The sequence below is a fragment of the Lissotriton vulgaris genome, unplaced genomic scaffold (assembly GCF_964263255.1).
Source record: "Lissotriton vulgaris unplaced genomic scaffold, aLisVul1.2 SCAFFOLD_228, whole genome shotgun sequence".
In the NCBI taxonomy this organism is placed as follows: Eukaryota; Metazoa; Chordata; class Amphibia; order Caudata; family Salamandridae; genus Lissotriton; species Lissotriton vulgaris.
In genome coordinates this window covers 751,848-776,415 of record NW_028252959.1, presented here as the reverse complement: position 1 = coordinate 776,415, position 24,568 = coordinate 751,848, and the positions used below count along the sequence as shown (strand labels likewise).

Below are 24,568 nucleotides of genomic sequence, written 5' to 3'. Positions count from 1 at the left end.
TAACAACTTGTGTGGTGTCCTTTCACTTGGTGTTCAAGGGGTATATGTGACGGTAAAACAGCTGGCTTAACACGCCCTCTAGAGTTTAGCCTGAAGACTGCTTTTGTCCACGCTACTAGGATAGCTGGCCTATAAGGTTGACTTACAACCAATAATCAATAAGGGTCGTTTGGTATGATACACAGTGATCACTAGAATAGTGAGCACTATATATCAGGCCAACTTCTCACATTGGTGGCAGCGGTGGGATTTGAGCTTGCTGTTGTTTTACCTCACACGTATCCTAAGAATATCATTTGAAAGATCACATAAGTACCCAGGTACATATAACTTAGCTTAGAATACTCTGAGTTCTACTGAACCAGCTGTTGTAGTGTAACAGGGCCTAGCACACCCTGACTACAACTCTTAGCAAGGGATCAGTAGGTAAACCCATAGTGTAGGTAAGTGCACCACTTACACCTCACTAGAAAAGCATGTCTACCACAGGAGGGAACACAGAGGGCCCCCTTGTGGTTGATGACCTTACACAGGTCACTTCCAGATATGCAGCTCTTAGCTTCCAGGAGATGAGACAATTGTGTACCTTCAGAAAGCTAAAACAGGGTTCTAACCCTACCAGTCCTTTTCTGATAGGTCTCTTAGAGACTTATGATGCCAGGAGGGCTTCTAAAACAGGCCCCCCTAATCCAGATGGGAGCATGCCCCCCTTGGAGGGAACCCTTGAGGACCCTGACCTCAACCTCAATGGAACAGAAAGTGAAGAGGAGGAAGAGGAACAGGAGTTGTCAGGGGATGAGGCAGACAAAGGTCAGGTAGTAGTCAGTAGGCTCACCAGGACCAACTTAAGCAGGTATGAAAATGGAACTGGGGGACCCCCAGGCCCACTCTCAGGCAGGCTTAACATTGGGAATGGACGAGTTAGGTCTCTCTCCAGAGGCTCTAACAGATCCATTCACACCAATGGCTCTCAGGCATCTTCTCACAGAGGGATGACAGCCCCTCAAAGAAGAGAGCATGAAGCCAAGATGAGGGAAGTCAATCTGAGGATTGAGAGGGAAGAACTTGCCCTTGCCAAAGAGAGACTTGCCTTTGCCAGAGAGCAGATATTGAGTGGGGCAGACCCCACTGGTGGCAGCATTATCCCTAGAGATAAAGACAGGAGTTTTGATACTAGACACCTGCGTAAAATAGTGCCCCCCTTTAACAAGGGGATGACATCCACAAATGGATGACTGCTTTCGAGAGGGCCTGCAGTGTCCAGTGCATCCCCCAGAGTCAGTGGGCAGCTATTCTGTGGCTCTCCTTAGAAGGTAAAGGTAGAGATAAGCTCCTCACTACTAGAGCTGAGGATGCCAACAATGACCAAGTCCTGAAGAATACACTGATTGATGGGTTTGGCCTAACCACTGAGCAGTACAGGTTGCTGTTTAGAGATACCCAGAAAATTCAGTCTCAGGATTGGGCTGACTTTGTAGATTGTGCCACTAAGGCTTTTGAAGACTGGTTACTGGGAAGTAAAGTTACTGATTATACAGGATTGTATAACTTAATTATGAGAGAACAAATCTTAAGTAATTGTCAAAATCAGTTGTTGCATCAGCACCTTATTGACTCAGATCTGACCTCTCCCCGAGAATTGGGAAAGAAGGCAGACAGATGGGTCAGGACAAGGGTCAAGCAGCAGAACCAGAACCAGGGTGGTGGCCAGAAGAAATCAGACCCGAAGGGTAATGAGAGTAAGCAAAATGACCAGAAGTCTTCAACAGGGCCCCAACAATCTAAGGAGGGTGGGTCCCAGAATTCCCAAAAGAAGAAGAAGAATGGTCAGAAGAAACCATGGTGCCAGTACTGTAAAAGTAATACTCACTGGTTTAGTGAGTGCACCAAGAAAGGCCCAGCTCCTACCACTACTGCCCCTAAGGCACCTGCAGCCCCTAGTTCAGTTAGTAGTGGTAGTGTTCCCCCTAAGGCTATAGTGGAATTGACATTGGTATCTGAGGCAGGCTCTGACCTAGTCAGAGTACCTACCCAGGCTGTTCTTGTTTGTACTGGGGACATGGATTTGACCCCTACAATAAGTCCCAGTACTCTGGGCAAGTACAGGCAGACGCCTTTAGTCAATGGAAAATTGGCTCAGGCCTACAGGGACACTTGTGCCAGTGTCACTATGGTGACACCAAACTTTGTGGACCCTGATCAGGTAATACTAGGTTCAGACTACCTAGTGACCAACGCTAGCAATGTCACTACCACCCAGAGTATGGCACTTGTTAATTTCTCCTGGGGAGGGGTAAATGGCCTCAAAAGGGTTGTTGTTAGTTCAGACCTCCCAGTGGACTGTCTTTTGGGCAATGATTTGGAATCCTCTCTATGGTCAGATGTGGAGTATAGGACTCATGTGGAGATGTTAGGTTTGTCAGCACATGTCCTTGCTGTGACTAGGTCACAGGCCAAGAAATGCCCAGCTGAACTAGTGCTGGATCCTGGAACAATGGACCAGACACTCACCCAGGGAAAGAACAGTAGGGTTAAGGCAGTGCCTTCCCCCTTGCCTCAAGGAGAGAATCAGCTCTCACAGGAGACTGACCCAAAGACCCCAGAAGGAACTGTCCTAGAAGAACTTGAGCCTGAACAGGTTGAGTTTCTTGGGACAGGGGGACCTTCCAGGGCAGACTTGAGACAAGCACAATTAGACTGTTCCTCTCTGGAAACCCTCAGACAGCAAGCTGCTGCTGAGGCTGCAGGGAATGCCACAGGTGCCCATAAAGTGTATTGGGAAGATGGACTCCTTTACTCTGAGGCAAGAGACCCCAAGCCTGGTGCTACCAGGAGGCTGGTCATCCCCTTGTCTCCGAGAGGTTTCCTTCTCACCTTGGCCCATGAAATTCCCATTGCAGGTCACCCAGGCCATAACAAGACTTGGGACAGGCTTGTCCCACACTTTCACTGGCCTCATATGTCTGAGGACACTAAGGAGTTTTGTCGCTCATGTGTCACCTGTCAAGCAAGTGGCAAATCAGGTGGCACTACAAAGGCCCCCCTTATACCACTACCTGTGGAGGGGGTACCTTTTGAAAGAGTGGGGATTGACATTGTTGGACCAATGGACCCCCAACAGCATCTGGGCACAGATTTATACTGGTGGTAGTGGATCATGCCACCAGGTATCCAGAAGCTATTCCCCTTAGGACCACTACAGCTCCTGTTGTGGCCAGGGCCCTACTTGGAGTTTTCTCCAGAGTGGGGTTTCCTAAGGAGGTTGTCTCTGACATAAGTGCAAACTTCATGTCAGGATACTTGACTGCTATGTGGAAGGAATGTGGTGTCAACTACAAATTCACCACTCCCTATCACCCACAGTGCAATGGGCTTGTTGAGAGATTCAACAAGACCCTAAAAGGGATGATAAAAGGGTTACCTGAAAAGCTTAGGCGAAGATGGGACATCCTTTTACCCTGCCTTCTGTTTGCTTACAGAGAGGTCCCACATAAGGGGGTTGGCTACAGCCCTTTTGAACTTCTCTTAGGGCATCCTGTAAGAGGACCCCTGTGTCTTGTGAAGGAAGGATGGGAGTTACCTCTCAAAAAGCCTAAACAGGACATAGTGGACTATGTACTTGGTCTCCGCTCCAGGATGGCAGAGTACATGGAGAAGGCATCTAAAAACCTTGAGGCCAGCCAAGAACTCCAAAAAGCTTGGCATGACCAAAAGGCTGTCCTGACTGTGTATCACACAGGACAGAAGGTGTGGGTGTTGGAGCCAGTGGCCCCAGCAGCTCTCCAAGACAAGTGGTCTGGACCCCATACCATTATTGAGCAAAAGGGAGAGGTCACCTACCTGGTGGACCTTGGAACTCCCAGGAGCCCTCACAGAGTACTTCATGTGAACAGGCTCAAGGCATTTGTCAACAGGGAAGACATGGGCTTGCTCATGGCTACAGATGAGGGACAGGAGGAAGAGAGTGACCCTCTGCCAGACCTGCTCACTCAGAACGCTGATGATGGGTCAGTAGATGGTGTTGTCTTTTCTGACAGCCTCTCTGAGCATCAGCAAGAGGATTGTAAACAGGTTCTTCAATCCTTTAGACAAATGTTCTCTCTGACACCCAGTCAGACAAACTGGTGCACCCATGAGGTGGACACTGGTGACAGTCTGCCTATAAAGAGTAAAATCTACAGGCAACCTGACCACGTCAGGGACTGTATCAAACAAGAAGTACAGAAAATGTTGGAATTGGGAGTCATTGAACCCTCAGAGAGCCCTTGGGCTAGTCCTGTAGTTCTAGTGCCTAAACCTCACACCCAAGATGGTAAGAGAGAGATGAGGTTTTGTGTAGACTACAGGGGTCTCAATGCTGTCATTAAGACAGATGCCCATCCAATACCAAGAGGAGATGAGCTCATTGACAGATTGGCTTCTGCCAAGTTCTTGAGCACATTTGACCTGACAGCTGGCTATTGGCAAATCAGGTTAGCTGAGGATGCCAATGCCAAGACAGCATTTTCTACCCCAGGAGGTCATTACCAGTTTGTGGTGATGCCCTTTGGTTTGAAGAATGCACCTGCCACTTTTCAAAGGTTGGTGAACCAAGTTCTCTCTGGGCTGGATGACTTCTGTGCAGCATATCTAGATGATATTGCTGTCTTTAGCTCCACCTGGGAGGATCACCTGATCCACCTGAGGAAAGTTTTAGAGGCCCTGCAAAAGGCAGGCCTCACTATCAAGGCTACCAAGTGCCAGATAGGGCAGAGTCAAGTTGTATACTTGGGCCACCTTGTAGGTGGAGGCCAAGTTCAACCTTTGGAGAGCAAGATACAGGCCATAAAGGACTGGGCCCCTCCAACCACCCAGACACAGGTCAGAGCTTCCTTGGGCCTGTCTGGTTACTATAGGAAATTTGTCAGAAATTATGGGACCATTGTGACTCCACTTAATGACCTGACAAGTAAGAAAATGCCAAAGAAAGTTCAGTGGACAGTTAGCTGTCAGAAGGCATTCGATGACCTAAAGCACTGCACCTATTCTCAAGAGTCCTGGCTACTCCAAGCCATTCATTGTCCAAACAGATGCTTCTGAGTTGGGTGTGGGAGCTGTTCTTTCTCAACTGAATATTGATGGTCATGACCAGCCCATTGCTTTTATAAGTAGAAGGCTGACCCCTAGAGAGAAACGTTGGTCAGCTATAGAGAGGGAGGCCTTTGCTGTGGTTTGGGCCCTGAAGAAGTTGAGGCCATACTTGTTTGGCACTCACTCGAAGATTTAGACCGACCATAAGCCCCTCTTATGGCTAAATCAAATGAAGAGTGAAAACCCCAAACTTCTTAGGTGGTCCATTTCCCTACAGGGGATGGACTTTACAGTGGAGCACCGCCCAGGGACTGACCATAGTAATGCGGATGGTCTCCCCCGGTACTTCCACTTAGAACAAGAAGACTGACCTGGTCAAGGTTAGTTTAATGTCCCTAAGTTTGGGGGGGGGGTTATGTAGGAGAGTGGGGTCTGCAATCCTATTGTCACCCCCGATTTTTGCTTTTTGCTTCACTGGTTTACGACTTTCCCCGGCTGTGGGCCTGCTAATCAGACCCACAGCCTAGCTGTTCTCTCTCTAAATTGACGCACATGTACCTTAGGTGCATTTACCAATTGGTACTGGGCCACCTTATCAGTTCCTGTACAGCATACCTTAGGTATCCAGGGCATAGGTGTACCCAGGGCCTACCAGGGGCTGCAGCATGTATTATGCCACCCCTGGCTGGCCACCCAAATCTGACACAACTGGCTGCACGACAGCTGGGGCAAGGTGGTGTAATCACCCTTTGCTTTAGATATAGTATTCCTATATCTAAACCTAAAATGGACACATGTATTCCTATCAGTCACTCCTATGGCAGGCCTTATCAATCCTGAAGGCAGAGTGCTTGGAATTATGTGAGATGGTGCTCTGGCATGAGCTGAGCCCGTTTGCAGCTTGCGGAACCAAGTCCTAATAGCTGTTCCATGATCACGCGTACCATATACTCTTAAGTGCATTATAATCCTTGCGGTTATTTGCTAACTTTGGTACGGCTTTATCAAAACATGTCGAGTAAGGTGTCATACGAATTGGAATACTAACCCCTCGCCAATTCTGGCGACGGGGTTAGCATTCCACCCTTCTAGAGGGACACGACATGTATGTAACTGTGAACCCCGGTTAAAGTTAACTCGAGCCTCAGCATCACAAAATGGATGCTGCCACCACAGACACAAGTCTGACCTCCTGCTGCTGGGAGTCCTTCCAACGAGGAGAGCTTGGACAAAGGGTTTCCTGTCAGGGGCAGTGCTAGCACCATCCCAGACAGGGTTTTGTGTATCCCAGGTAGGCAGGGCTGAGAGGAAGGTGACTGCAAGTGGCACCCCGGTGCTCACTGTGCATATGCCGGCTCAAACCAGTTCCAGGGGCACCCCAGCCCCTGAGCTGGGAGAGACCGGACAAAGGAGAGGGGTGTAACCACCCCCCCTCCTGGTCCCACCCCTGGGCAGGACCTAGTCGCGTGCCAGCCCCTTTTCTTAGGATAAAGGTAGGAGCGGGCCCCCTTCCCAAATTAGATAATCTTGAATCTTGAACTACTTTCTACGAAAGGAACTCTGGACTTTCTCTGAAGACTCTCCCTTGTGGCTAAGGAGTCGCCACCCTGCACCCGCAGGCACCACCTAAGCATCGGGGTTTGCTGCACGTCCATCCTCCAGATCAAGACTGCCCAGCTCGACGAGACCCGGATTCCCTGGCATCTCTGACCTCTACCTGCATCATCAGCTCAGCTGAGATTCGTGGGTGTGACGAGACCTGAGGGACCGGCCATCTTCAAAACCTGCACGACGCTTAACCAGCACGACCTCCGAGGGATCCTCGAGTGAGTGCACGGGGTTTGAGAAGCCTGACCCAGAGCAGCTCCAGCATCGAAGTCCAGCCCCCCAGCATCCACGAGATCTGCGTGGGGTCCTTCTGCTCTTCTGCTGCTTGCCACGTTGTCCGGTCACTTGCCCGTTGGCCAGTGACCCTCCTGACGACGTACCATGACGTTTTCACCGCTGGTCTGGTTGCTCCAGACTGGCCCTTGCTCCCCTCCAAAAGAGGAGCACCCCGGACCCTCCTGGTCCACTCCAGACGCCATCTTGACTCCACCACGTGGGCTTGCCTTTGCCAAGGTTTGTTGCCCCAATCTTGGGTCCAGCATCGCCGACAGTAGACGCCCTCGTGGGACAGCTCGCACCTCCAGCCTGGTCGCCGACAACGCCTCCTGGCCCGTGTGACTGCAGAGTCCAGCGTCGCCCACTCACCTGATCGCGGTGACCTCATCCGGTGCCAACCTGGTGCCCACACAATCACTGGCTAGTGATTAAGAACTGAGTCCCCTCTGCTTTCAGGTCGTCTCCATCACCGATCCAGGCTTGGGTCACACCGAACATCTTCACTGGTCGCCTGCCAGCAACTTCTTCTTTCAGGCTCCATAGACTACAACGAGGATTCCCGACGTCTTTTGAACCCTATGCAGCCGCAGCCCCTGGGCTAGGTAACCCGAGCATTTCGGTGCTCCAACGCAGGTTCACTATCAAAGTGTCCAGATCCTTTTTCGTTTTAAGTCTACCTAGTCGGATTCGTCCGGAAACAGTAACTTTAGAAATACTAGCCTCCATAGACTTTGTCCCGCATCCCGCGTGAGAGTGCACACTCTGCACCCGATGACCCTAGGCCTCCTGCTCCTAACCTTAGAGTTCAGTAGTGTAGTCCTAGCGATCCTGAAGCCTCTGGATCCAGTTACTCACCTGCTAGTATTTCGCATTCCACTTTTAGTGTATATGGTTTTTCGTGCCCCTCGGGCATTTGTGTAAATTGTGCAACTTGAAGTATTTTCGTAAGAGTTTTGTATTGTGCTTAGCTCCGTGACTCAAAGAGTTCAGGGTAGATTTGTTATTAATAAATATCCTTTATTTTTATAACAACTTGTGTGGTGTCCTTTCACTTGGTGTTCAAGGGGTATATGTGACGGTAAAACAGCTGGCTTAACACGCCCTCTACAGTTTAGCCTGAAGACTGCTTTTGTCCACGCTACTAGGATAGCTGGTCTATAAGGTTGACTTACAACCAATCATCAATAAGGGTCGTTTGGTATGATACACAGTGATCACTAGAATAGTGAGCACTATATATCAGGCCAACTTCTCACAGAGGGGAAAACAGGAGACAATGCAGGATGATCCGAAGAGAAAGGTCTCTGCCTCCTTAACTCAGGCCTTGTTTTGTATGCATTTGACAGCCTCTAATACTGGCTACCACACAATTCTGAATGGCCAGATACACAGGAAATTATTGTTTGAATGGTCTGCTAAGAACACAGAGGGCCCCATCAATAAAGTACGTTTGCAAGTATAAGTCTCCTTACGTAGAATTTCTACACCAAGTTGTTAATTTCCTCAAGTGTATATTTAAACCTATAAGTAGACTTATGAGTCTCCAACCCCTCAAATGAGGATGTGGAAACGTAACATTAATATATGTTCCATTATATTTTTTTATTTTTATTGAAATACTTTTACATTTAATAAATTCAATTAAAAGGTCATTTACGATTTCCCACACCACGCAGCAGCATTTGTGCTGAATGTGTCACAAACGTGGATGCAAGTAATGTATTTAGACTTTATTTGTGGCTTAAGTTAAAAAAAGAAATTACCATGTACAATATATTGTATTCAACTGTTATGTATATTAACACAATTTTACATTAAAAAATGTTTACTAAAAAAATTATCATGGCAGTAATTTGGATGTGTTCTCATTTAATTTCTTGAAAAAAATAACATTTGACTATAAAAAGTAATTATAAAATAAAATGATGTTAAATAGTTATATTTACGTTATTTAATGTGTTTACATGTTTCCCTAAAAGTTATTGAAACTCCATTCCTCCATTGATTTACATGTGAGTGTGTTGTTGTCCCAGGTTTGCCATGTGAGGTGCTTCATTAACTATTTTGGCAGCGGTGACTGCTAATAGACTATTTAAATTAGTATTTTGTAAACTGCAAATGAATGTGTGTTATGTATTATCAATCACTTCCTAAACCACTCCTTCAATTTCATTTGACCCTACCAATACTGTAGAAATGAATCCTCACTTCCGCAACACTCCCCTTCCCCGGCCTCTGCCACTCCCGCATGTGCTACTAAATCCGGTACTTATGTATGTGGGGATTTCTGCCACTGGGGCAGAGATCTCACGACACAAAATAGACAGGAGAGGCAAAGGTGGACTTCTCAGGCCGAAGGTTTGTGAATTGGAGTACATAATGTAGAGTTACTTTACGTATTCCAAAAATAGCTTTTGTGAATAGGTCACTTAAAGTCAGTAAAACAAATAGAAATAAAAGCACAGTTCTGCAGACATTTAAAAGAAATGCTAACCTTGAATGCAAAAGAGCGAATACAGGAAGAAAAGATACAAGTTGATGTTCTTTAGTCACTCAATACACAATCAAAGATCACAATGTCAGGGAAATGATTTATATTTATTTTGTATTGCCTCGAAACCACACATAATGGAACTTGCACCTAACACACCTACCTGTGACTTTATGTCCCGGTGCAGAATCTTCCTTTCATGCACATGTTTCAGCGCCAAACAAATCTGCACAAACCAATCCATGATCTGCAATAGTAGAAAAGGAAGCAGACTTTAATACAGCTTCCATAGCTCAAGAGAAATAAACATTTACATTTCACCCCCATGCTGAACGGCGTAAAGATTGCTCCACTTGTGCTTATTCAAACTGAAATAAAATTGATGGCGAACACCGGTTTGCCACAAAATGGCATGCAAAATGAAAATATGCCTCGGAGATTACTCAGTGGCGATGGTCTTCGTGCTATGGAGTTTCCGTGGGTCACAGGCACCGTCTCTGAGGAGAGGTGGTTTTCCTCATAGCACAAAAGATGGGGTAGGGAAGCAAAGGACAGGGGACTAGGGAAGGAGAGACATAGTCAGGCATTAGGGCAGATATCTTCTTGCCGGGGTTAGGAGTCGAAGATCGGAGTGACTCTGCAGCGTTCCTCAAAGAACTATTCTAGAACCTGCAGGCACCGACGAAGCCTCCTGTCGGCAGGTAAGGACCCGGGTAGTTAAATACACCCTATTTCCCTGCACTCTTTTATTCAGAAAATATGGTGACGCGAGGACGGTAGGAAATCTACAAAGATAAAGTTCCATTCCAGGTGCTTGTGAGCTAGTGGTCCCACCTCCCTTCCCCACTTCGCCCCCTAACCCCCATAAGAAACAAAAGGAACAGGCATTGAAAATGCAATAGGTCTCGCCTTTGATCAAGTTAAGGCCATTTGCTTTGCTAATGGTATAGCAAAGCAAATGCCTTTAACTTAATGAAAGGCGAGACCTATTGCAATTTAATGCTTGTTAAATTTTCCTGGCTGCAGGGCTCCCCACATTCTCATTAGCAAAGTCGGCTTGCTCGAATCACTTGCTGTGAGCAATTGGGAGCAGCTCCGTAAACCTCACCAGTTCCACATTTCAGCAGCTACTACGGCTTGGGAACCTTGGCCGAGACATTACCTGTACGCATTATACAAGGCTGGATACCTTCAAAAGGCTGCAAGAAGATGCCTTCGTAGAAAAGGCTCCAGAGGTGCATCAGAGCCATGGAGAATAGTAGCTACAGGGTGGGAAGCTTTCTATGGATCCTAATTATGTTAAATTTTACTTTCCACATTTCAGCATGGTTAAATTCTTTATTTGCTATAAAATGTAGTTCTGTGGAAAATTGTGATACTTTTTGCAGTCTCTAAGTGCTTCATTTATTTGACCGTGCCTGTCCATTATCTTCAGGCAAGACCGTGCCTGTCCCTTACCTGCAGCAAGAAGGAGCAAGTATGCCTGACCAAAGCCCTTGAGTTCTCTTCTAGGCAGCTTTACTCAGCCTGATTCAGTGCGTAGGCCTAGACTTGACCAATCATCTGAGACTGTTTCTGCTTCTCCTCTCTGTCAACCCTGGATCTGTATTTCGTCTGCAGTCTCTGCCCTCAGAGTCCCTTTGTTGTGGCCAGAGTGAACACACCACCAGCTTTTTAGGAAGAGGTGAGTTAGAGCCGAGCCTTCAAGGGCCAGAGCACGAGACCTGGTTTGCTTGTGGCTTGTCCTTATTTGGACCCCAGAGACGAGCCAGAGATACGCCCTTAGTCCGAGCCAGGCTCGAGCCTGCGTAGGCTCACCCCCTCCAATACATCGAATGTACCCACATACATTCTATCTAGTAGAGCACGTTTTCACAAGCAACCAACACAACAATAAGTGATTTCTGTGCACTCTGTGACTCTATCTTGGTCTTCCACATTAAAAGCCGCTATTGAGTGGCACCTGCTATGCCCGGCGCAAACGGAAGCATGCGAAAATGTACAGTACAAAAATCAAAATTAGGGGGGAAAAAAACGTACAGAGCTATCAACCTACTGGAATTATGATTTGCACTCAATTCCACACTACCAAGCTCTTTAACGTCACAAACATTCGAGTTAGAATACTATGGCAAATTTTTCACTCAGAAATGTATACATGTCAAACTTTTCTTACGGTCTTTGCTTTTACAAGTTACATTTTCACAGTCAAGTTTCAAGTTTATTTATTTATGGTAACAGAACTCAATTGAGGTCCACATAATAATTCAACAAAAAACAACAACATTTCTTAAAAAAGAAAAAGGAAAAATTTAAAATATCAGTATAATGGTAAAAAACATTTAAAGAAATGAAACAATTTAAAACAGAACATTTCGTTCGGAGGGTTAAACATTGCTTCAATAAAGTCAAAAGCAGTAAAGATACCCAATTGAAGGCACATAGGTCTTAACCATTTGCGTCTAAAAGTCATAAGGGCCGGACAAACAAAAATAACATGGTACATATCCTGGGAGTTAGAGTTACAAAAATCACAGATATCTGAACCACCATACCATTTGGACAGAAGACAGTTCAGAGGGAGTAAATTATACCTTAACAGAAGGGTAAATCGCCTAACTCCATGAGGGAGATTCCAGCAAATGTATGGCTGGGGTTTTTTTATTTCACAAAATTTACCAGTAGGGAACATTCCTCTCTTGGCTTTACTTGTCCCACTATCTACTCTAAAACTCAACTCCCAAGAGGCAGACTTTAAGGATAACTTTAATTGGGCTGCAGATAATGAAAAAAGGCCTTGTTCATCTAGCTGTAGTAGTATAACAGCCTGTCGGAAATTCCTTACAATTGAAGAATAAGCATTGAAGGAACCCAACAGCTCATTTTTTATTAGGTACCTCAGTGTGCCAGGCATCCCTCCAGCTATATTAAAAACCCAACGCACCACACTCGCAGCTGCCTGAGCCCAAGAGCTGCGCAAACCGAATTCTTGTCTTAACGAAGACGTAGAATGTGCAGTATTTACAGAAGCTAAGTTGCGTAATATTTTTCCTTCGGTAGAATCCAAAAAATTCCAACATGCCATATCTACTATTTCTAGTCCGTAGATTAGGGATGCAGGAATTTTTGCTCGGAAAACCTCGAGCAATATGGAAAAGTGCCTTTTACCTGTCGCCTTGTAAAGAGAGATAAGACTCTTCCCTTGAGCAAGTGCTTTCCTGCTATTGTTCTCAGTGTGGGTTTTTTCATTTAAATTACTCGTGACAATCTTTCCAAGAAAGGGGTAGGATTTGACTACTTCTAGTCTTTCGCCCCCAACGGACCAGTAATAATTTTCATATTTGGATTTTCTCCTTCCCTGGAAGCACATTATTTTACTTTTTGAAATATTTATTTTCAAGAAATGAGCCTCAGCGTAGGAGAACAGAGCTTGTAAACGGCCATTCAAACCTTTTGGGGTAAGGTCCAAAATTAAAATATCATCTGCGTACATTAAGCACGCTATTGGAGATCTCCCCAAAACTGGTGCAATACCATTACTAGATGATAATAGAGTCTTAGGGAGGTCAACAATATATAAAGAAAACAACAGGGGAGCCAATAGGCAGCCCTGTTTAAGTCCATTATTTGTAGGTATAACCCTGGATAGTCCTCTCTCACCACCCATTAATACTCTGCACCAGGTGTCTGTGTGCAGTGCAATAACTAACTTTAATAAACTAGGGGGCATCTCTAATTTAATTAACTTGCTCCACAGCAGAGATCTGTCCACCTTATCAAAGGCCGTAGAGAAGTCAATAAAAGCCCCATATACACCTCCTCTACGAACAGTAACATATTTTTCTACCAGGATTTGAAGAGCAGTAAGGTTGTCTAGAGTACCATGTTTTTTCCTGAAGCCAGTCTGTTCTAACGGAAGTATTGCAGACGCAGATACCCAGTCATTTAAAGAATTCAATAAACATTTAGCAAAAACCTTGCCTATGGCATCTAATAGGGCTATTTGTCTGTAATTTTGAGGTAAATCTCTATCGCCCTTTTTGTAGAGAGGAATTAATAAACTCCCTTTCCAGGAATGCGGAACAGTGCCATTGTTAAAACAAAATTTAAAGGCTGGATATAAAATTTTCCCCCATAAAGTACTATGTGATTTTAGCACTGAAATCGGAATTTCATCTGGGCCTAATGCACCAGAAGAGCGCAGAGCTTTTATTGCAGCAACTATTTCCAATTCAGAGGGAGGATCGTATGGGAACAAGTCCTCCTGCAGCTTACCGGAATCAAACTTCTCACCATTACTGCTATATAGATTCTGGATAAAGTCAACCCATGTCTGTTCATTAATAGATATCGGAGAGGGTCTGGATCTTACCCCACATCCTTCTCCAATTAGTGACCAGAAGGTTTTTGCCTGCCCGCTCCTAGTTGCCTCACGAAGTTTAATCCAGAGGGCATCTTCTTTCTCCCGTTTTAATCTAGCCTTTATCCTTTTTCTCCTTCTTCTCAAAAAGGATATTCTTTGTCTACGTTCAGGAATAAAGGAGAGGTACTGGGCCCTGACCAATTTATTTATCTCTGTATTTAGATGACGAAGATCAGAGGGAATTTTAGGAATTATCTTTCCTGATCGGGGCTTTTGAACTTTAGATTTTAAGGTATGCAGAAGGGACGCAAAACAAAGTAGCTCTCTACCTTCCCATAAGATTAAGTTCTCTGCAGTGTATTCTAATATATTGGTCAAACTTCTAATGGACCCTAAATTCCAATAACATTTCCCTTTTTTATTATTAACGTTCAATAAGTCATCCCCAATATTCCATAGGTCCCTTTGAGATGATGTTAGATTTAATTTTACAAACAAAACATTATGATCACTAAGATCAGTAACAAGTACAGATAAATCCTTCAGAGAACTAAAAAAGGTGCTATCAACTATCATATAATCCAGGATCGAACCACCATTCCCTGACTTATGTGTAAGATGAGCAGGACTATCCGAGGGGAGCCTTCCATTGATTATTATACAATCTGCTTCGGCTAAACTCTCCAGGATTAGTTTCCCTCTTTTATTTTGTTTTAATGTTCTCTGGGAATATGGCTTTAGGTATCAGGAACGTTTCCTCCTTTACCTTATTCCTGAATAACTCCAAGGCACTATTAGATATTTTACCATTTAGGTCACCTTATAATAAAATATAAGGGGGGAAAGTAGATTCCTGAAGATTTAATATGAAAGAACAAATCGTCTTAATACCAGAATTATAATTTATATCTGGAGGTAAATAGGCATTTATTATTACAAGTGATTTCTGAGGGGCATCTTTAGCAAAAAATGTTAAGGTTATTGCCTGAAATAATTTGTTCGAATCTAAATAATGGGTATAGTTCCAATTAACTTTATTTGACAAAAGGCAGGCTAGCCCTCCCTTCGCACGGCCTCTCGTAGAGGGAGTAGCATTACTCTCCAATACATAATAGTCTTTTACAACCGGGAAATTCCCTACCAGCCATGTTTCCTGCAAACAAATGATGTCTGCTTCTAAAGAATGCAAAAATAGCAACTTTTCGGTACTCTGGATTAATCCAGCAGTGTTCCACGATATTATTTTTAAATTATCGTTAAAAATCTGAATTCATTTTAGATTTAAAACCAGATTTATCTGAAAGAACAGCGGGCAACCAACTCCACTTCAGAACGGCGTCCTTTACCCTGGTTTGTTTTATAGATAGCGGATTATTTACTATCACCTGTCGCTCATTTTTTGATATGCGTATTTTTAACTCTTCGGTCACTGAAGAGGAACCATCTGACGGACAGGATTTTATACCCTGATAAGTTAACATTTTTCGGGGTCTTTGGCTTTCTATTTTAACCGGAATAAAAGGATCGACATCGATTCCGCGTATTTGAAATTCTTCTGCCCATTGTAGGACGTGATTTGTTACCAATTTGGAATAAAATTGTACCCGTGCTATCTTTCCATTCTCTGAGTTTATTAGTGTTACGACATCTAGATCTGCAGATTGGATCAATTTTAAGCTTTCTATTTCATGGTAACAGTTAACTAATGCAGATGTGTTTAAAATAAGATCTGGATCGAAAATAGGTATAAAATCAAGGAAGAAGGTATCCACATTTTCTCTAATCTTAGGCACTGTCTTAGATACATATTCAGTTGCAACTACATCTGAGAAGGGAATAGCCAGAGGGTTAAGAATTAATTTTGGTTTGGAGTCTATAATTGGGATTAAATTTTGATCATTTACCAATTTAATCTGCTCATCGAGGTGCTGTTGATTTATGTGAGATGAAAATTCTTGTTGTATCTCTGTAGGGATCAACTTTGAAGTTCCCGTTGGCTCATGTAACGAATTAGAGTCCAAATCCACAGGATTGGAATTATCCAGAGAAGGCTCTTGTTCACATTCAAAAGTAATTTTCCTTTGCCTTTTTTTATAAAATCTACGGTTTGGTTTTCTTTTTTTGCATCGTTGTTTTTTGGATACTGTTATTTCAGGTTTTTTCTCCTTTAACGGAGAAACTTTATCCGGGAAAACAGGGAGGTTTAGTGTTTCTTTATTTGTTTGGGGAATGAAAATGGGGAAGATAGGGGGTAAAGTGTTAGTCAAGTTATACTCCGTAGGTGATAAGGCCTCGATCTCCTGGCTAATAAGAGCTACACAATTACCGTTAATTGGATTCTCATTCCTATATACGGAAGATTCAGAAGGAACTGCAGTATGAGTGTTAGCTTTAACCAGGGATCAGACGGTAAAGATACCTCAAGAGGTGTTTTTACATTTACTTCCTTATTTCCTTCCTTACTTGGATTTTTGAATGGAATAATTATTTTGGGATGGGTGACACCTTCCAATCCTGTGTTATGACTCAACAGCGCCTTTAAAATCATAGTTACTGTATCAAGTACGTTATCTGACCCATTAACTAATTTTTCCAAAAGTTGTAAAATAGATGAGATGAGCCGCTCTAAGGAGGATAAGGAGTTAGATATTACATTATCTTCTCGTATATAAGAGTTTAGGGGGTCTTTATTTTGAATATGAGTAGGGCTGGGAAAAAAATTCATTTCGGGGTGGAAAACTCAGAGTTTTTTGAGGGGGTACTGCTAAATAGATGTAACCTAGGAGTGGCTACAATATCCTGTGAGATAATGGAGTTCTGCGCTTTAATTAATCCTTTCTGGGACTCAAAGTTTATATCAGGAAGGGTGAAATCCTCTGGGGAAATATGCAGAGGGGAAGAAGTACCAGGATGGATTTTTTGATCTGCCTTTGGAGGACGAGGAAGATTATGTACTACATCCACAATAGGGAAAACAGAGGTGTTGCCTAAATCTGCTACGTTTACGGCTTTCTCTTGGGTTTCGGGAAGATGGGCGGGATCTCCCTCTTGGTTCTTGTAGAGTATATCTTCTAAAGGGGGCAGGGCAATGATGCCTGATAAGGTACTATCGTTTTTAGTAACAGAGGGGTCTCTCACCTGTTCTTTACTGTCAATATTAATATTTTCAGTGAGGGCCCCCTCACGGTCTACTTTATCTTTACCCTTATCCCATAAAGAGTATAGTTGACATTTACTTTTTAATTGTAAAGCTGACCCATCTCTGTTTCGCAAGGGGTTAGATTTAGTTTTGGAACAGGCTCTACCTACTAAAACTCTTCCTGATCTCAATTTTTTAGTAGTCATCTTGTCTAAGGGGACAATATACGATACCATCTTAAAAGTAATCAGTTAAGAGAGAAAAAAAGAAAAGAAAAAAACAAGAGTAAGAAGGGAACACAATATATTCCACTAATTAGCAGTAAACATTAAACACTATATCAGTCCTAAAATAAACAGACTAAAGCGGAGTGGCCCAGCCCGGCCTCAATCGGTCACAGTCGGTCCCGCCCTTGTCCCGGGCTTCTCCCGGCGCCCTCCCGCTCGCTACCGCGCAGCGGTGTTAATGTTCTACTTTTGTATAGCGGGGAGGATTAGGGGGGTGTGGCCAACAGGGAGAGCGGCACCAGGTGTTTGTGGTGAGGTCAGCAGCAGAGACTCTTGGATCCTGTAGTCCTGCTGCTGCCGCGCTCGCAGCCCTGCTGTGCAGAAGTCCTCACTAGGAATCAGCGAGACCTGCTTCCCTCACAGTGCACACAGAAGCAAAACAAAGCGCCGCGGGACCCGCGAAGCGGGTCCGGCTAGGAGTAGCGGTCTGTCGTGGAAATAGCGCTTAGGAAGAGAGGCAATAGCAATAGCGAGCTCCACCGGTATCAAGAGTCCAATCCAGCACAACTCTCTCGCATGAAAAGACAATCCAGTGAAGGTAAGCGACCAGAGTTCTTTTAGTGTTTGAAGGGGGGGGCGTGGCCAACAGGGAGAGCGGCACCAGGTGTTTGTGGTGAGGTCAGCAGCAGAGACTCTTGGATCCTGTAGTCCTGCTGCTGCCGCGCTCGCAGCCCTGCTGTGCAGAAGTCCTCACTAGGAATCAGCGAGACCTGCTCCCCTCACAGTGCACACAGAAGCAAAACAAAGCGCCGCGGGACCCGCGAAGCGGGTCCGGCTAGGAGTAGCGGTCTGTCGTGGAAATAGCGCTTAGGAAGAGAGGCAATAGCAATAGCGAGCTCCACCGGTATCAAGAGTCCAATCCAGCACAACTCTCTCGCATGAAAAGACAATCCAGTGAAGGTAAGCGAGCAGAGTTCTTTTAGTGTTTGAAGGGGGGGCGTGGCCAACAGGGAGAGCGGCACCAGGTGTTTGTGGTGAGGTCAGCAGCAGAGACTCTTGGATCTTGTAGTCCTGCTGCTGCCGCGCTCGCAGCCCTGCTGTGCAGAAGTCCTCACTAGGAATCAGCGAGACCTGCTCCCCTCACAGTGCACACAGAAGCAAAACAAAGCGCCGCGGGACCCGCGAAGCGGGTCCGGCTAGGAGTAGCGGTCTGTCGTGGAAATAGCGCTTAGGAGGAGAGGCAATAGCAATAGCGAGCTCCACCGGTATCAAGAGTCCAATCCAGCACAACTCTCTCGCATGAAAAGACAATCCAGTGAAGGTAAGCGACCAGAGTTCTTTTAGTGTTTGAAGGGGGGGCGTGGCCAACAGGGAGAGCGGCACCAGGTGTTTGTGGTGAGGTCAGCAGCAGAGACTCTTGGATCCTGTAGTCCTGCTGCTGCCGCGCTCGCAGCCCTGCTGTGCAGAAGTCCTCACTAGGAATCAGCGAGACCTGCTCCCCTCACAGTGCACACAAAAGCAAAACAAAGCGCCGCGGGACCCGCGAAGCGGGTCCAGCCAGGAGTAGCGGTCTGTCGTGGAAATAGCGCTTAGGAAGAGAGGCAATAGCAATAGCGAGCTCCACCGGTATCAAGAGTCCAATCCAGCACAACTCTCTCGCATGAAAAGACAATCCAGTGAAGGTAAGCGACCAGAGTTCTTTTAGTGTTTGAAGGGGGGGCGTGGCCAACAGGGAGAGCGGCACCAGGTGTTTGTGGTGAGGTCAGCAGCAGAGACTCTTGGATCCTGTAGTCCAGCTGCTGCCGCGGTCGCAGCCCTGCTGTGCAGAAGTCCTCACTAGGAATCAGCGAGACCTGCTCCCCTCACAGTGCACACAGAAGCAAAACAAAGCGCCGCAGGACCCGCGAAGCGGGTCCGGCTAGGAGTAGCGGTCTGTCGTGGAAATAGCGCTTAGGAAGAGAGGCAATAGCAATAGCGAGCTCCACCGATATCAAGAGTCCAATCCAGCACAACTCTCTCGCATGAAAAGACAATCCAGTGAAGGTAAGCGACCAGAGTTCTTTTAGTGTTTGAAGGGGGGCGTGGCCAATAGGGAGAGCGGCACCAGGTGTTTGTGGTGAGGTCAGCAGCAGAGACTCTTGGATCCTGTAGTCCTGCTGCTGCCGCGCTCGCAGCCCTGCTGTGCAGAAGTCCTCACTAGGAATCAGCGAGACCTGCTCCCCTCACAGTATACACAGAAGCAAAACAAAGCGCTGCGGGACCCGCGAAGCGGGTCCGGCTAGGAGTAGCGGTCTGTCGTGGAAATAGCGCTTAGGAAGAGAGGCAATAGCAATAGCGAGCTCCACCGGTATCAAGAGTCCAATCCAGCACAACTCTCTCGCATGAAAAGACAATCACAGTCCTCTTTTTTGCATTGTTTTATTTTTCAAATAAATACCTGTGTCCCTAATTGTGAGGAGTAGTCGTCTCATAATTAAAGACAGGGAAGAGGAGGAAGGAGACAGGAGAGGGTAATTACAAACCATAAAGTGTACCTGACAAGAAATACTGAAATGCATGTAGTAAGTAAATCACCGTCATAACGTAAAAAAGGAACAGCGAAGATATGAAACGTGGGGATGTGATGTAGGTATCTTTGCATTGGGAATCATCAGTCGTAGAGCCCAGGAGAGCGATTATGGAGGAACAAAGACGACACGTAGCGTGGCCCAACAAGCGCATCGGTTTAGTTTTGGGCCGTGCGTCTTGGGGAACATGCCCCCAAACATGCTCAGCGTCGGATGAGCAACAAAACCAATTACTGGAAGGCCTGGCGGGACCAGGCTCGACAGAACCAGTCATGATGAAGCTCGTACATAGGGGGCGGCATCGCCTCCATGGTAATCACGTGGCGTGGCGCCTGTGCGGAATGTTCACCTTGTCACAGAAGATGATGGATCGTCCAGGCCTGCGCTATGTTTATATTCACCGGCAGACATATTTATAGAGCCCCGGGGTGATGCATAACTCTGTAGCAAACAGCATAATCGAGAGGAGACATTATTTACACTGAGAAGGGTTCCATGCTGCGCGACGTGAATGGCTCTTGACAAGGCGGACGCAGACTGCAATTTGCACGGTATTTGGATGGGCCTTACAAACAAAACAAAAAAGAGTGGTTACCGACTTAAACAAGTGTGCCCCAGGCGGCCCGCGCTCACAATGATAAAGGAAGTGTGCGTCCCAGCTAATGAAGGAGACCGTGTAACGCTGCCAGTGAGAGATCCAATCCCGGTGGGCGGGGCCAAAGAGGACAGGCCGGTAACACGGAGGGACTAATAAGCCTCCTTTTCAATCGTGAGCCAGCGTTTAGCATGGAGGAGGACGCCAGCGAATTAAAAAGATGGGCGGGGTTTCAAGTCTGCCTCTGAAAGCATCGGAATCCATATTGATTCAAAGAAGCTCTCGCATCACGAGAGCAGCACATGCAGCGCAAGAGCACTGCAAACGCCAGGCGAGACCTACAAAGGGGCCAGGAATGCAGGGGGCAGAAACAACTGCACCAGGAGAAGAAGGTTGAAATAGAACCAAAGGCTGGTTCATCCCGCTCATATATGCAAAATAATGATGGATTCTACACAGATATGGCAAAGACGCAATCAATTAAGCAGCACAAGGAGAAGCTGGTAGGGTGTGAGTCAGGGTCTCAGACATCCATAACCTGCAAATGACAGCATCAGTGCGCGGGTCAAACTACCCTGGAGAGCTTCATCATGTCACATAAGATGTCATTTTGTTTCAGAATTGTGATGTAATACACAAAGACAGCTGCAGTAAGAATGTAATGAGAGGTGGAATGTCGGCGTATTAGTGTCAAAATAGATTTAAAAACAAAGGTGACCCTCTAAATTTTCAGTCTATGCTCGCCTTCGCTAAGGAGCCTGGAAGATAAAGGACATATGAGGTGAGAATCTATTAGTAATTTCAGAACTCTCTTATTTCCAGAAGCCACATAATCTGAACTCAAGGAAAGAGATGAAAATAAAAACGCATTTGGCCACTAAATCCGAGCTTCTATGCAGCGCTGGCTGCTCAAACCACAGTAATTCATGGTGAAAATAAATATGCCTTCACCCAAGAAGATAAGCACGTGAAACATGAATGGGATCTATTTGGAGTTATGTTGGCTGATGTGTGGTTTATATGTTTTGGAGTGATGCATGAGGAGGCAGAAGAGCCTTGGCTCCCCCGGACGCATTGAGAGAGAGGTAACGCGGCATTGAAGGCCGGGAGGGCCCTGGGGCGCACCCCGAAAACCGGAAGCGGACTCTGCGCAAACACCTGGGACAGCCTCCGGTCTATTGAGGCGGAGCTGCTTTGTGAAGAAGCCCCTTGTGCTGCCTGGCTACCTGGGCGGGCACCCTAATCTGGAAGTCGGAGGATTGATGCGGGCAAGTAGTGCGCCGTAGAACCTCCATGGCATAGCACAATTAGTGGCCTGGTGTTCTCCTTGGGGCCACACTGCACTGCAAACAGCAGACTGGGAGCGTAAGGTACGCCAGCACAGACCTGGAGTAACAGTGCAACACCCCTTCTCTTGACGGGTCCACTACATGGCACTGGAGTGCACAGGGATCCCCCTGGGTGAGGAGACTGATCAGCCCCGGTAGTGGGGACTTGTGGAGTCCCAGAGTGCTTGCAACCTGCTAAGGGCAAGCACATCTGACTATCTGCCTTTACTGTACCTGCCAGTAGGCGGCCTGACTCGGGGCTCGCTCTTGCACTGAGAACGCAACCCCCTTGCCTCAAAAGCAAAATTTGGAAAGACTTGCAGACAACACTGACCCCTGCGCTCCTCAGCAGCCTTGGGAAAAGACTGGGAGTCCCCCACCCCTCTGTGCTTTTGCCCTGGCCAGCTGTATTATGCCTCACTGCCTGAGGCACCAGGTGTCTACCATCTCAGTAGGGAAGAGAAGTGCAGAAGTTGGGACTCCGGGAGACGGCACAGCACAACACGGCCAGCAGTGCCCGCACCGGACTCGCATAGACCGCTTTGGATCCTTGTATTACCCAGCTCAGGGGAGACCACACTATAATGGGAAAGTACTCCAGGAAAAAGGACCCCAGTGACCCTTGCCAGACTCAGGAAACTCCCCCCGCAACTTCAGATACCCTGGCCACAGCAGAGCGGTCATCACAGGATGGCCTCTGCAGTGCGACCCTGGACACTATCCTATAAGCAATCACAGCATCACCTGAAGCACTTGAACTTAAGGTTGACATTATGGTAACGGACCTAGGACTATTGAGAGATGACCATAGGAGATTAGCGAAACGTCGGTACCTCAAGCTCCCATCTGAGACTTGGAGGCCTCCCCCAAGTCTCAGATGGGAGCTTGAGGTACCGACGGAAAATGCGGGGCCTCTTAGTACCTGAGCAGTGTCCAGGTGAGGTGAGGTCTATTGCCCTACCACAAAGGAATTCACAGTAACCATTGTGAATCGGAGGGTTAATGTCCATGGTTGTTACAGGTTGTACCGTTTCTAACCAGTTTTACTACAATTTGTTTTGGTGATGGTGGCGAATTCTATATTTCACTATTAGGAGTGCAACTATTATACGAGCAGAGGCCCTGACGAATGCCAAGGGATTAAATACCCGTTAGGCAGAAACATGTTGGCCCTTATGTAGACAGATAATTGTCACTGTCTTCTCTTGCACTGTTCTATTTTTTAATTAGGAGGCGTCTCCAGTCCGCAGAATAAAGTATTTAGAAGGAGGACATTCCATCCTATTTTAAATCACTTTCTTGTTCGTTGCACTATTTCTTCTTACTTTACCATCAAAAGATCAGTCATCATGGACGGTTTGTGTATTTGGTGGACCAAATCCTGATACAACAATAAGGTGCGGAGCTGAGTGTCCCACTGATCAGGGGACCAGCCTCATTTGCACATGGGTTTGGCCAAATGATAGGACTGATCATTGAGTCTAATTTGATGGAAACCCTTTACAATCTGTTGTGGATTAATCAGCCATTTTGAGAATAATCGATGATGTACCGGTCTCCTCTATGCATGTAGTGTTAGCCTTTTTTCCTTCTCTAACCTTATTAATACGCTATGTGTGTGCGATAACGATATTTTGAGATCTTGTTGACTCAGTATCGACAGTGTAGCCTCTCAATTTGGCTGTTAGACCCCCTGTGTTTCGTGTCTTATACATCTTTTATAAAGGCCAAGCAACGTCTAGGGGATCATGTACGCCATGATATTCCTTTCCCAGCGAAGGGTAACATATGAATGATCCACACAAATCTTCAACTTTCCACCACACAAATTTCAACTTTCCACCCCAAGTTTGGGACTGGATTGACCACCTGCCCCCAGAAGACACTGGCTCCACGGAGGGTGATCCTCAAAGTTCTCAAAAACCCCAAGGGAAGAGAATCAGGACTGGAGGGGAACCAGAAGCATTCTAATGCGGACCTAGCCTTGCATTCCCTCCCACCACACTGACAATTCTCTCCCACGGGTTACGCCTGGCACAGCAGATGACCTAATCTACCACTATCAAACTACGTGAGCCATGTCGTTTCCACAGAGGGGTCCTACTATCTAACAAGCATTTACAATGCAATGGTCTCGGCTTTGTTAAAGTTAGAGCTATTGGCAGTACGAAAGGCATTTTTGTTCATTTTTTTAAAACATAAATAAATAGTATTGTCATTTACAATGGCAATAGGTGAGCATTAGAGAGTAGTAGAGAATATTTGCGGACACAGAGCCACACACACACACAGAGCCACACACACACACACACAGAGCCACACACACACACAGAGCCACACACACACACACAGAGCCACACACACACACAGAGAGCCACACACACACACAGAGAGCCACACACACACAGAGAGCTACACACACACACACAGACAGAGCCACACACACAGACAGAGCAACACACACAGACAGAGCAACACGCAGACAGAGCCACAAACACAGAGACAGAGCCACACACACACACACAGAGACAGAGCCATACACACACAGAGCCACATACACACAGACAGAGCCACATACACAGTCAGAGCCACATACACAGTCAGAGCCACACAGACAGAGCCACACAGACAGAGCCACACACACACACACACACACACGCACAGAGCTACACACACACAGACAGAGCCACACACACAGACAGAGCCACACACACAGACAGAGCAACACACACAGACAGAGCAACACGCAGACAGAGCCACACACACACACACAGAGACAGAGCCACACACACACACAGAGACAGAGCCACACACACACAGAGCCACATACACACAGACAGAGCCACATACACAGACAGAGCCACACACACACACACACACACACGCACAGAACCACACACAAAC

General features: G+C 46.2%; 1 protein-coding gene across 2 annotated transcripts in view; it reads right to left on the bottom strand.

The window, feature by feature from the left end:
• Positions 1-24,568, bottom strand: part of LOC147661202 (serine/threonine-protein kinase Nek1-like) — a 1,124,062-nt gene that overhangs the window by 975,258 nt on the left and 124,236 nt on the right. For both annotated transcript variants that reach the window (XM_086951243.1, XM_086951242.1), the window contains exon 4: positions 9,609-9,692. In XM_086951243.1, coding sequence (XP_086807369.1) covers positions 9,609-9,692 — 84 coding nt within the window. The remainder of the gene's footprint in view (positions 1-9,608; positions 9,693-24,568) is intronic.